The 13,128-nt window shown below is 40.3% G+C and overlaps 1 protein-coding gene across 6 annotated transcripts in view; it reads left to right on the plus strand.

The window, feature by feature from the left end:
• The window catches only part of FILIP1 (filamin A interacting protein 1), a 111,670-nt gene that overhangs the window by 59,119 nt on the left and 39,423 nt on the right, over window positions 1-13,128 (plus strand). For all 6 annotated transcript variants that reach the window (XR_001294005.2, XM_067294096.1, XM_013952357.2 and 3 more), the window contains 2 exons: window positions 2,243-2,416; window positions 4,677-4,855. Coding sequence is in view for 5 of the 6 variants with exons in the window: in XM_067294096.1 (XP_067150197.1) it covers window positions 2,243-2,416; window positions 4,677-4,855 (353 nt within the window). In the remaining variant the exon portion in view is untranslated. The remainder of the gene's footprint in view (window positions 1-2,242; window positions 2,417-4,676; window positions 4,856-13,128) is intronic.

Consider the following 13,128-nt stretch of genomic DNA (forward strand, 5'->3'; position numbering starts at 1 on the left):
CAGGGTGCAGAGGTTTCCTACGCTCTGCATGTCGCAGAGCATCTAATGGTTGGGGCAATTGGCCACCCAGGAGGAGAAAACCTCATTCTTAGACCCCTAAGTGAAGGAGGGTGGCAGGGGCCAAACTTGCCCTTTCTGCCCCCAGGAGATTTTGCTAGCCACCATGCTACAGTGAGGTGGAGACAGGGCCGGGGAGGGGCAGCAGAGGCAATGGGCACACACTGCCCCCTGGGGACATGGGGTCTTGCAGCACAACGTGGTTTAAAGTAAGTTCCTGGAGGCCCAGAAGGAGAAGCCTGACTGCACAGCTCAGTAAAACAAGCATTCTCCTCTTAAAAGAGCCTAGGATAACAGGTCATAAAACTGTGATTTTTATAAGTACCAAAAAACTCCCATGCTATTTTATTAGGCTTTTTAAGAGGTTTTCCTTCAGTATAGAAACATTGGTTTCATAGTAACTAAGACACTAAGATAACTGTTATTTGTAGAGGGATATAAAAAATGATATGTTCTTGAAACTGTCTAAAACTTTCCTAAAATAACATTTTTCCTGAATTGAGAGTGGCATATTCCCAGAACATGATGTAGTGAGGTGTGCAGGTTCTCCTGGCACTCTTTGGGACTAATCCACGTAATTCATTTGTGGTTTTGACATCTATGAGTGATGCACCTTTCCCAAGCTTATACTAAAAAAATATTAATACCATTCCAGCTTGTATTTTCTATTTTGCAGACAGAGCTATGTGTAAAGCTTCTGCTTAAGGTTACAAAATGTTGTACAGAGTAAGCCCCTACAGATAGCTGTTTATAATTCAGCCAGTTTTCAACTGGATGGCACGAGCTTTGCCTCAAACACATTTTTTATTTTGTTTTCATGTTACTTTATTTTATTAAAAAAAGATTAAAGGGTCTTTGACATTTCCTGAGATTATTTCCTTACTCATTTTGAAAGCAGGTGGTTTTGTAGAGCTGTGGTGCCTTTGTGGTATGGAGTAGATTGAAGATTTGCTATAGGGATAATGCAGAGTGCCATTATCAACCCTGTGGAAAAGTGTGAAGCCTTGGTCAGTTCATAAATCCTAAACAGATGTTGCTCGCATAAGGGCAGAATTTATAAGAGCTTTTTCCTAAAATATCTGAACCTTTCATTAGCCGTTAATTTGCTTTCCAAGTGCACAGAGGTTGAGGCAAGAGAAAAAACAGTGCCCATACCTTTCTGCCCCCCACCCCTTCGGGCCGGTGGGTGAGAGCCCTTCCAGGACCCCTAGGGTAACCAGGGAGTTGTCCTTTGCCCACTGATAACTTGTTCCTTGTACAACCCTTCTACTGAGCATGGCCTTATAAACCTGCCTTGAAGGACAAGCAAGTGTCGTTCCCCCATTTTACAGATGGCTTAACAGATGTTGCCAAATACCATTGGAAACAGAGCTTGGGATTAAGTGTTTGTCTGCAGTATGGCTCAAAAATGCCTCTTATTTATGGGCAGGTGGCATTGTGGAGCAGTCTCATCAGACCCGGATGCCTCGTCATGCCACCTGCAATTACAGGGCTCCCCATCCTGAGCTGGGAGCAGAAGTGGAGACCCATGATCCCCCCAGCCACCAGTGCACCACTGCTTCCAGATGTGCTGGGAGCTTAAAGGCTTCAGGGTCATCCTCCGCTTTCGGAAAGATTTGTTCAGCCTTGTTGTATCTGTCACCAGCTATGTTAGTTAGCTGGTTTCTACAACATTAATTAGGGTTCTCTTTAAACGAACTAAGAAAAACTAGAAAATGTTATTTAAAATGTTACTTGAAGAGAACATGCGGTCACAAAGTCAAGTAGTGGACAACTAGAAAAACTTGACTTGAGGCTGCCTGAGAAATATTAATTCAGCTCGCTTGTGCTTTTGTTTTACTCATCTTCCCACCTACCTAGGTCAGTGAACTGCATGGACAGGGAATAAGACAGAGAAATATATGAGGAATAATGATGTTCCCTGGCTCTAGTTCCAACTCAGATAAAAACTCATAGGACTTGTATGTAAGGACAGGCAGGAACAGATTAATGCCTACAAAAATCCCATTCAGTTTGCACAGATAATGTTTACTTTGATATCTCCCAGTGTTTTTGTACTTGAATTGGCAGGCTGACATTCTTCTAATTTATTTTACTTTTGCATATGCACTCTGTACATCTCAAATGCCCCTATTTTCCCTGTTGGTTACAAGTTGGCTTATGGTACTGATTTACAATTTTACAGGCAAGGGAGGATGTGATCCACATGCTGAAGACAGAGAAAACCAAACCTGAAGTTTTAGAAGCTCATTACGGATCTGCAGCTCCAGAGAATGTGCTCCGAGTGTTACACAGGGATGCCATCCTTGCCCAAGAAAAATCAGTAGGAGAAGATGTCTATGAGAAACCAATTTCAGAGGTAATAAGTTCTTGATTTACATCAGCAAGTCTATATGGGGCAATCCTGATCAGAAATGAAACTCCACCTACTTTGCATTTGTGCAAAGCATGCAAGAGAATTATACAACTCCCGCACAAATGACAAGAAACTGAAGAAAATTTGAATATTTTTGTTCACTCAACCTGCAGAAAAAAAATCTAATCAAAATCATTGGGTTTGAACTTAAACAATAAAGATCTCATATGCTGCTTAGGATTACTGCAGTCAGGCAAGAACAAAATCTTCTGGTGTCACATTTCTCTTCTGTTTTATAAATTCCACTCAATTATAGGCTTGAATCTCTAGTGTTCACAGCACTGGTAAGTGCTCTTTGACTTTCTTGGCCTACTAGAGCACTATCATATGCGTAGTTAGGAAGAGAAGATTATCGGAGATTGATTTTGACTGTATTTACACTGTCATAAATCAATACTCATTTTAAGTCACTTAAGCCTGAAACACTGCAGAACTGTGAAGTCAGTTCAGGGCCTAAAGAAGACCTGCAGGACTTGATCTCTTGGTTTAAAATCTAAGCAATAAAAGAATGTTGAATAGATCTAGGAATGCCTGAGGTCAGCATGAACTCCAAACTGAGCAAGCATTGCACATGTTCATGGTTTCGTAACAGTTCAGGGCATGGAAAAAGAGTATATAATAAACATATAATAAATACCCTGTAGTGCATGTCCAACTGTTCACAGTTTCTCCGTTTCAAACATTGCATTTTTCACCAGGAATTGTCTATCACAGGATATCTGTGTACTCCTGTTGCAATATCTTCTAGTATTTTGGGGATAATAGTAAATAAGGAAAGCAAACAGCAGCATTTGGGAGCACACATGAAATGCTGACTAATGAAATTAAAAGACCTTACCAAGGCTTTTGTCTAAAAAAGCTGATAATTAGATGGGGACCTCAGTGCAAAACTTTTAGCTCATGAAGGTTTGCAAGGGACATGTTGGAGCTAAAATACAACAGCGGGAAATTTTCCAAAGTGCAAAAGATCTGCTCCCCAAGGCTGAATCCAGCCTGTCTCCTTTACAAAATGCCATGGCTTTTTGACTCTCACATTTGACTTCTGCTTCAAAATGGATGCAGCCCTCCTGCTCTCCTATCTTCCTTAGTGTGTGGAGATGGGCGCTGTGTGAAGCAGCAGCCGCCTGGTGCAGCCAGGGCTATGGGCACTTCTCAGTGCATGGGCTGCAGGTGGCCAGAGCAGGCTCTGACAACGCCAGTGCTGGTGCCGAGGGCAGGCAAACAGAGCAGTGCCAGCAGTGAGGGCGCTTTCAGCTGCGGTGAGAAATTGAGTTTCCGCCATCTGCTCCCAAGAAACTGTGAAAGGAGCTACATGAATAGCTCTGATGGTTTTGGTGAGTCCTGGCAACTTTTTAGGCGCACCTTGCTGACTTTAGTGTTTGTTTGAAAGACAGCTGATGTAGTAAATTAGTGAAGAAATAGAAGACAAAGCAGTAAAGCATTACTAATAAAAATGAGAAATTTCTGTCAAAAACAGGCTGAGGGGAAAACCCTAAGGCTTAAAATGAGTTGTAGCTGGAAATATAAAACTGAATCCATGCTGAATATAAACAGGTTACACTTTGTATCTCAGCAGTCCTGGGGGTATGACTGTGTTGCAGATGCATAGTTCAAATTCCAGCCTTGAGCTTACACCTTAAAATTCTACATTTAGATATCTAAGTCCCCATTTAAGTGCTTGAATTCAGGCTCCAGTTGTCTAGCATGAAACATCAAAGTCTTCCCAGTAAGGTCCAGTCTCTGTTCCTCTGGGTCTCTTCGGTTGCTTCCAGCTTCCCTAGGGTCTGAGGGCAGGTATTGTGCCTGGGATTTGCAGAGCACCTTGCAGGTATAGGTTAATTGGCTTATTCCTGTCTAATGTGAGGTGCCAAGCTATGGCTTTTCCTCTGTAAAATAAGGAGAGCGGGTACAGGACCTCACCACAGGAGACATTCTGCACTGCAGCAATATTTGTTATCCTAAAACTATGCAAAAGTTCTGTCCTTTGTATATGAGAACTATGCAAATGTTTATTGCAAACACACTGCCCAAAGAAATCATTATTTTTACAGGACAGTTACTCTTTTTTCAAGGCACTGCTTTGTGTAAAGTCCAAGACAAAATTATGGGACTTGCATTTATCAAACACAACACTGTTGGTTAATAAATCAGATGAAGTAAGCAAGGAAACTTTTAAAACAGTCTATTCTTTTCTACAATCCAGCTGGACAGACTTGAAGAAAAGCAGAAAGAGACATATCGACGCATGCTGGAACAGCTCCTCTTGGCAGAAAAGTGCCATCGCCGCACAGTTTATGAGCTAGAAAATGAGAAGCATAAACATACAGATTACATGAACAAGAGCGATGACTTTACCAACCTCTTGGAACAGGAGCGTGAGAGGTGAGTACTTGAGCCAGCGCAAAGAATATCCTCAATATCCCAAAACTTTTTGGTTAAGAAATGACATGTTTTGGCATTTTCCGTGTTTAAATGACACTAAACTCATGTAAACCATTTGTAAATGTCAGGCCATTCACATTATTAGTACATTACTGTTCACATCTAGAGCTGGAAGCATAGCATAAAATACTCCTGTAGTGTGCACTTGAATTTAAAAATGAATTTGTTTTGAATTACTCATGCCCATTTTGGGTTCATCTCCTGGCAGCTTTTGAGTGATCAGATGTTATTTGCATTGGCTAAGTTGTGGACTGTCATGCTCAGCTACGTGAACCCAACAAGCTGTTTTTCGTGAAGGATGGGGCACTGCTTATCACAGCAGGACGGGATTAGGAAAACCACACATTAGAATATTGGCACGCAGGTGGCAGGAAGCTGGCCATACCCTTCACACTTAGGCTTGCAAATTCACAAATAATTTGCATTATTTTTTGTAATTTTGAAGAAGCATGCCTCAGGCAAGATCTATGTTCCCCAGGAAGAAAATATTTTCACGTTTTATAAAACGCGTCCTGTCTGCAGACCTGGGCTCTATCTGCAGTGTTTACCTAATAGGCTCATATACTCCTTTTTTTTTTTTTTTCAAGTTTTTCTCCTCATTGTGGGAGTAATTTGTTCTCTAAGTCACAGAACAGAAACAGCACCTGACTTAGGTGAAGAATGAGCACTCAATCTCAGTTTTTCAATATGAAGTATTTTATGCTCATACCAAACTGCTCAAAATCAATTGACAAAGTTTAAAAAAAAAGCTCTGAGAAAAGTACTTAAGGAAAGTTCAAAGGAGAAATGCTGTTGAGGAAACCACTGTCTAGTGACAGACATTTGCAAAAAGCCAGGAGTTAAATTGTTCATTGTGTTTCCTGAGCTCAGTTCAGTGCCAGCTTTGAGTAGGTGGCACAAGAGCTCAAGTGACTGTATTTCCTTGTTTAATATCTGCTGTTTTTCTGGCTCTTTATTCTTCTGTGTTGATTGGCAAACTTTAAAGAACAAAAGAGCTTGTGCATCTTAGCAATTTTATTGTCTTAACAGAAAATCAAAAATTAAGTTTGTTGTATTTCCAAGGAAGGAGTAATTTCACCTCCAATTCTGTTAGCTGTCATTTTTTCTCTAAACTGAATATATGTGTATGTGTGGAGATGCAGGCAACTGAACTGCTGCACAAGTAAAGTCTGAATTAAAAAAAATTTACATTTATCTACCACATTCACTATAATTGACAGTTGTTGCCTTATAATCTAATAACCTAGCTCAACTCATGAAGGCAGCCCAAGATTACAAACTGTTTTGAACTGATTTTTTTCAATGAATTGATTAAAAAGTTTTCTGTCTCATTACTAAAGCTGAAATATCAAGTCCTATCTCCATGACTATTTTCCCATACTCTTGCTGCTCTTTTGTGTCTTTTATACCTCTATTTCCCTATATTCCACATTTTTTGGACAAACAGCAATAAAAAAGAAGAAATTGAGTTTGAATTTCTATTGAAAGAAGATCCTTTAAGAGCAACCAAATCCATTAGCTTTAGTCACCAGTACCTATGTACTGGTAGCAGCAGGGGAATAATTACACTGCTGAAGTCCTCTTGATTTATGTTGAGTGACAAGAGAAACCTGATGTTTGCTACTTAATCCACTTTGTTTGTCTAAGGCACTAATGAGAAAAATCGTTTCAAGCCTAGCAGTGACCAAAGAGAGAGAACATGGCATGTGGCTAAACATGGAAAATCAAGAATACACGTCCCACCCTGTTCAGCATGTTCCTCCCAGATCACTTACAGAGCAGATTAGCAGAATCAAGATGGGGTGGAAACTATTTATTAGTTTAGTACTAAATTATCTAAACTCATCGTTTTTGTTTTCTGAGTGCACAGAAAGCTAAGGCTGCATCCACACCTTTGTAGGTGTTAAAACTGGAAGTAGTATCATCTGAAGGCTATATTCAAAGAAAGAGAGAAGGTGTGGGATGGCTCGACAGGAAAGTGGCGATCAGCAAGAGATTTTTGTCAAAAGACAGTTTTTAGTAGAAAGATTCAATTACAATAGGTTAAAATATACAGAAAATCACACTCACTTAATCTGCATATTAGGACAGAGAGCTGGCCTGCCCAAAGGCATTTCTCAGGGTTCTGCCTAAGCATTCCTGTTTTACAAGTATCACTATATATATATTTGTTTTACTGTGGTGCTTTGAAGCTTGAGGCTTAGACATGTAGTCTCCATGAAAAAGAAAAGGGATGCTGAGGTGAACTTTGCCTGTCAATCCCTCTGTTATACTCACAGTTATGATGTTAATGAGACAGGGCAAGCTGGAGGAGGACTGGTCCTGTGGGAGGTCCGTTTCACAGGAGCCTGGTACAACAAAAGCAGTACAATGCAACAACTTCTGTCCTCCCAGAATTTTACAAATCTTTTATAACCAGTGTTGGCCACAACAACTTTTAGAGGCCATATCTGCTTTTGCTGCCCTGTTTGAACAAGATAAAATGGGAAATTCTTTAAGAGCAGAGAATATCCCTTGGTTCTAACATCTTTCTAGTACTCATCTACTGTATTTGCTTTAGAATCTTTTTTGCATACACTTTCATACATTAGCTCTAATCCATCCACAACAGCATAATATGAAAGTTAACAATCTCTGTAAGGGACTGATTATTAGGCCAACCTTGCACAGAGAGGAAGAAATAACAGAAATGCATGACTTGCCGAGAATAGTTAGGCATGAAAGATATGAAAAAGAGAAAACTGAACACAGGATTATACAAAATGTAGACAGCTAGGAGGGGTAAAGAGAGCAAGCAGCAGTCACCAAAGGGCTTGACTGTTGATGTTGGCTCTCCCAGATTTGTGCAGGTCAGTTGCAGAAAAACTTTGGAAAAAATCCAGATGTTACAAAAAACCTATATAAGACAGTATAAGCCCGTTGCCAGAAGGAGTTGAAAGAAATCTGGTCATTTTAGTAGGAGGTGCTTCTACAGAAGTGGGGGCCTAAGTGTTTTGCACATTTCCCTATAGTATGCTACAATAAAACTGGGAATGTTTTGAAAGTTAGGGATAGTATCTTCTGCTTCTTACTGTTGGGCTATTCTCCTTTTCCACACTTACCCACGTCAACCACTATTTCTGTACCATCACGGTCTCTTTCAGCGCTGTCCTTCTCTATCCTCCATTGCTCATCCTCTCTTGTTAACATTAACCAGCTTTCTTTTTTTATTTTTGTTAACTTCTTCCATGACTCTAATTGGACATGCTGACTTTAGTCGAGCCTGTTTGCACACATGGCTTTGGGAAGGCAGTCTAGCAGCCTGCAACATTCCTCCGGACCGATGAGGGAAAAATGATTTGCCTGCACCTCCCTGTGGCCAGTCTGCTGTGCCATACGGGGAAGTGATATGCTCGCAACCTCTACACATGACGTGCTCTGCACGCAGAAAGGAGTTTGGGCCAGCCTCTTTCCTATATCTACAAGAGGGCATGGCCAACCCCTTTTTTGATCTATGGTCTTTTGCACTGTAGCAGAAAAGCCCAGCAGATGACAAATGCAATGTCCTGCCTTTGGTACCTTATCTGCCCCCCTCCCTGGGAATGTAAAAGCAGATGTCTCCCTGCAACCCCTTGATGAGGTTCAGGAATAAGAAGAGCTGGAGGCTCCAGGCTCCCCTCAGAGACCATTGGTGGCGAATGGTGGGATGAGGAGTTTCTGGTTTGGTGCATGGAGAATAAGGGATCTGTGTGGAGCTGCAATGACAACTTGGCTGGAAGTGGGCACCTAAAGAGCTTGTGATGATACTGCAGCTGCAATGATGAAGTTAGTCCTCTCAACACATGCACCCTCCTGGTTTCCAGTCACACTTTTGGGAGCTTGCAGCATCAGCTTTGTCACCAGTTTGGCTGTAGTTAAATCAGTTATTGGCCCTTTTATAACCCACAAAAAATCCTGTGTAAAGCAGCAGGATTAGCCTAAAGTGGTACTCAGTTATTCTCTGTTCTGCCTAGTCCCAGACCTCAGTCTTCTTTAGGAAACTGTAGGGACAAAAAAAGAAATCTTTAGAAGCAACTGTAAATTTTTTATTTGATCAGCAGGGCCCCTTTCTCCCAGTGTAATGGGGGAGAGCTCTGTGTAACCTCAGTTCTTCTTTGAGCTCTTGATGGACCTCAGAGATGAGGTTTAAAATCGTGAAATTTTTAGAGATGCTAATCTCTGAACAATTTGTCTTGCACTCTTCTTTTAATCCATTTTGTTGACAGCATATTTTGCTTCTATTTAAAAGCACTGGAAAGCTCCCATTGATTTTAATGTTTTGGAAACAGGCTTGTGGTGAGGACCACTGAGCCTAGTCCTGCAGGACAATAGCAGAAATAGCCTGAAAGCCTTCTAACATGGGAGGAGGAGGGAGTTTCCTTCATATGCCTGGGACATTGTGGACTAGACGGTGTGATGTGGCAGAAGGACTTTATTGGAGCTTGTTAAGGGTGATCTGTGCCACTGCTTGGTGAGTAATTTGATCATTTCCAGCATGATCCTTGAGACTGTTGAGACTGTTTTACTGCACTGCACAACATGTCAGTAAATACACACCCACTATCTAATGTAAGTACCATCTGTATGAATACATTTATATTATGAACAGTCATGTTTTTAAGTAAGACTTCATTCAAGTGATGCAGATTTTAAATTGGTTCTCGCTTTTCTTGCTGTAGTTTCAAATTATTTTTTGCAGCCGAGGTGACAGTGTTCCCAGGGCACTGAAGCATTTTGTTTTTTCCTCAAAGGCAGGGTTGGGGATTCATTCTGTACTTCCTAAGCAGTGCCCTGCAAAATCTGGTTTAAGTTAAGCCCTCTTTTTGAAGTATATGGCCATAATTAATCTGCTTAGACGAGACTGCAGGACTGTGACCCCAGAGCTTTCCTCCACAAAGTTTACTTTCAGACTTGATGTAAAATTGTCTCCTCGGTGCCTCCCCCAGCGCAGCACCCCCAGCAAGGAATGCACTGGCAAGGTCCTCAGTGGTCTGTGATAATACATTCCTCCCGGCTTTAGTCATCCTGGCACTGAGATGCTCTTGGCTGCTCTTCTGGTGATGTAATTTTGGGCCTGCATCACCTGCAAAGGAAACTGATCTGCAAGCAATAAAGCACATAGTCGTCTTGAAACAAAAAATGGGAGGGTCGATGTTAGCAGGTTTTAAAAAACTTTTTTTTTTTCCATTTCTGCTTTTATTAGCAAAGCTTCCCTTCTCCCTTTTGCCATGAGACAGCAGCACCAAGCCTTTCCTTGGGAAGTGCTTGCATTTATTTCCATTTATTTAATGTACTCAAGCAAATGTAGAGGCTGGAGTATGGTATAGGTTAGAGATTTTGCGTATGTTACCTTTCCAGTCTGCATTTTTTCTTGATTTTTATTGAGACTAAAATAAAGAAGCTGGCAGAAAGAGAAAAAGGCACAGTAGCCATCAGTCAATAATTTGTTTAGAGAATAATCTAGCCACTACTATGAAGTGTTCAGGGCTAATAAATCTGTGATTTACCCATTTAAAGACAAATTCTGTGGTGAGAATAGTCCCATACAGAGATATTGGGGTGAAGTGTACAGTGCAAACATATAGCACAGACTTTGTCCTGTAATTATGTAATTTGCTGTGGTTCCCTTAAAGTCTGGAAATTAAGTTACTTTACAAAAACGTTTTCCCTGTTTTTTTGCTCCAAGACTTCTCAGCCATATTTGTACCCTGACTTTAGGTGCTCTCCTTTGTTAGTCATTTCTCTGTCCTGGTTTCCAAATTGTGACCCAAAAAAAGGAAAAGCCAGCCCAGTGGGACTGTGGGAATTCACCATTGCCTGCAGTAGTTACTCATCCTACCATGCATTACTGACCATAAGAAAGCACTGAGTCATTCTCTCTCTCTCTACTTTTCAGTAATTGCATTTCTGAACTTTTAATCTTTTAATGTAGAAGACAAGGGCAACAGATTATAAAAATTAAACAGTTTTTATTCTTTTCTTTTAGGCTGACATGCTATCTATACAGCTTGGAAACACTGTTTTTTCTTTGTCAATGTAATGTATTCTTAGGATCACAGATCACAAATTCTGTGGTAGTCTATTAAAAGAAATAAAGGAAAAAAACCTGGCAATGACAAATACCATTTCTGAACAGTTAAGTAAATCCGAAGGTCATCCATTTTACAGGTCCTGTTTTACAGTTCTAGCCAATTGTGAGGCAGTGACTGTTCCCTGTAACTTGCTCGAAGTTTATGTTTTAGCTAATGAATCTGGTCCCAAGTTCCAACAAAACTGCTCTAGAGGTAATTTAAAAATGAGAGAACAAACAGCCACATCTAACTGTGGAGAAACATTATGAAAGTATTGTAAGTCTTACACAATGTGATGCTGGCTATGAACTGGGACTAATCCAAATCCATCTCTTCACACTTGGATAGTCTTCAAAACTGTCCAGCCTTTCAGTCACTTCTGGGATTATATAAAATGGCATCATGTGTTGTTTCAGCCATTCTTCCAAAATTATTTCTAAGTAGGCATCAGATACACAGCCCCTGAGAGAGAATTATTATACAGAAATATATGTAGTTCATTATTCCTAGCAAGTTTGCTTGCTAGAATCATCAATTTAAATGCTCCCAGGGTCAAACAGGGGAAAAAATTACTTCATTCAAAATCTGCTCACGAACTCAAACTCTGTCCAGGGTGCAATAGGTAACAATTTTAACATTAAAGCATTAACATGCTGTTAGCATATTTCAGAGTTATCATACTACTGAAATAAATATCAGTTCACAGTTCCATTAAAGCCATCTTTTGAGGTTGTCATTTTTTTAGGCAAAGAAAACAAGAACTGAATCAGGGTCATGTTGGGAAAATTGCTTCCTCATTCAGTAAGATTAGAACCAGGTTTCAGTAGAAGTGCCAGGTTTCACTGAGGTTCTGAAAATATTCAATAAATGCTTCTTATTTACAAGTGTAAATATATGCAAATAATAGGCCCTCAAGCTTGAACATGCTGGATATTTGTTCTATGTTTAAATGGAAGTTTACTTGTGCAGAAATGCACAGAATGATTAGTGAAGTATTATTATGACATACCATTTTGATTAATGCCCTAAAAATATTCCAGACCTGTTCTGTGTGCTCAAATGATTTTCGCTAACATGTGGAAAGAAACTCAAGATTTCATCTGATATGGGGGATTATTTTGACTCAGTGACCCTGTATAGAAGCTAACCCCCGAAAGATATAATGATTTTTCTATCATTTTGTACATCCCTTCTCATTTCTGCTAGGGACCCAGATGCCTGTTCCTTATAGATATGAGAAGCTTTCTGAGATGGTAAAACATAATTCAGGGTGATAGAGCAGAAGTGGTAGTAGGAAGAAAACTGGGGGAGAAATGGATCCAATTAAATCTCTAGGTTTTGCGTAACTGACTGAGTGACTTGCTGTGTTGTTCCAGGCTGTCAGGTTAGTGAAAAAAGAACTGAGTCAAGGTCATACCTGAGAAGTTTCTTTCTCAGAAAGACTAGAAATAAGTTTCAGTAGAAGTGGCCGGTTCCACTGAAATTCTGAGAACAACACTGCTGTCGGGTTCCTGAACAAGTCATTTTGCCTCTTTATGCCACTGATTCCTTCTCCATGTTCTTGTTTATTCCACATCAAAGTAGGGATTTTGAACAGCACCAGATAATTTATAAAGGTTAGATCCACTGCTGTGAATTAAAGCCAAATGCCTGGAAGGAAGTCCCTGCCCTTAGTTGCTGAGGCCATCAGGTTGAGCCAAAGCCGCAGGCAGGACCACTTGTTTTGTGCTGTTTCTTGTGTTGTTTCCCTAGCCATAATCAAAGACAGGATATTGGGATGAATCAGCCTTAGTCTTGTGCAGTATAGCTCCTCTTATATTCTCATACCCATGTAGACTATAAGATCTTTTTGGCAGGAATCCTTTCTACTCGTGAATTTAAGTGCCAAGTACTGTGAGTCAATAACACCATTTCGGGCTTCTGGACAATGCTTACAAAGAGTAGCTGGGAAACAATAGTAATGGCACCAGCAGTAGAGAAGACCAATAATGAGTTTTATATTTGCATCATTTCAGTTTTCATTTCTTTTTAAGGCTAATATATGGAAAAATCCTAAGGCAGAATGAAAAATCCTGGGGCTGCAAAAGCCCAAACCAAACATTCCTGTAAAATTTGCCAAATCTT

The sequence above is a fragment of the Apteryx mantelli genome, chromosome 3, assembly GCF_036417845.1.
Source record: "Apteryx mantelli isolate bAptMan1 chromosome 3, bAptMan1.hap1, whole genome shotgun sequence".
In the NCBI taxonomy this organism is placed as follows: Eukaryota; Metazoa; Chordata; class Aves; order Apterygiformes; family Apterygidae; genus Apteryx; species Apteryx mantelli.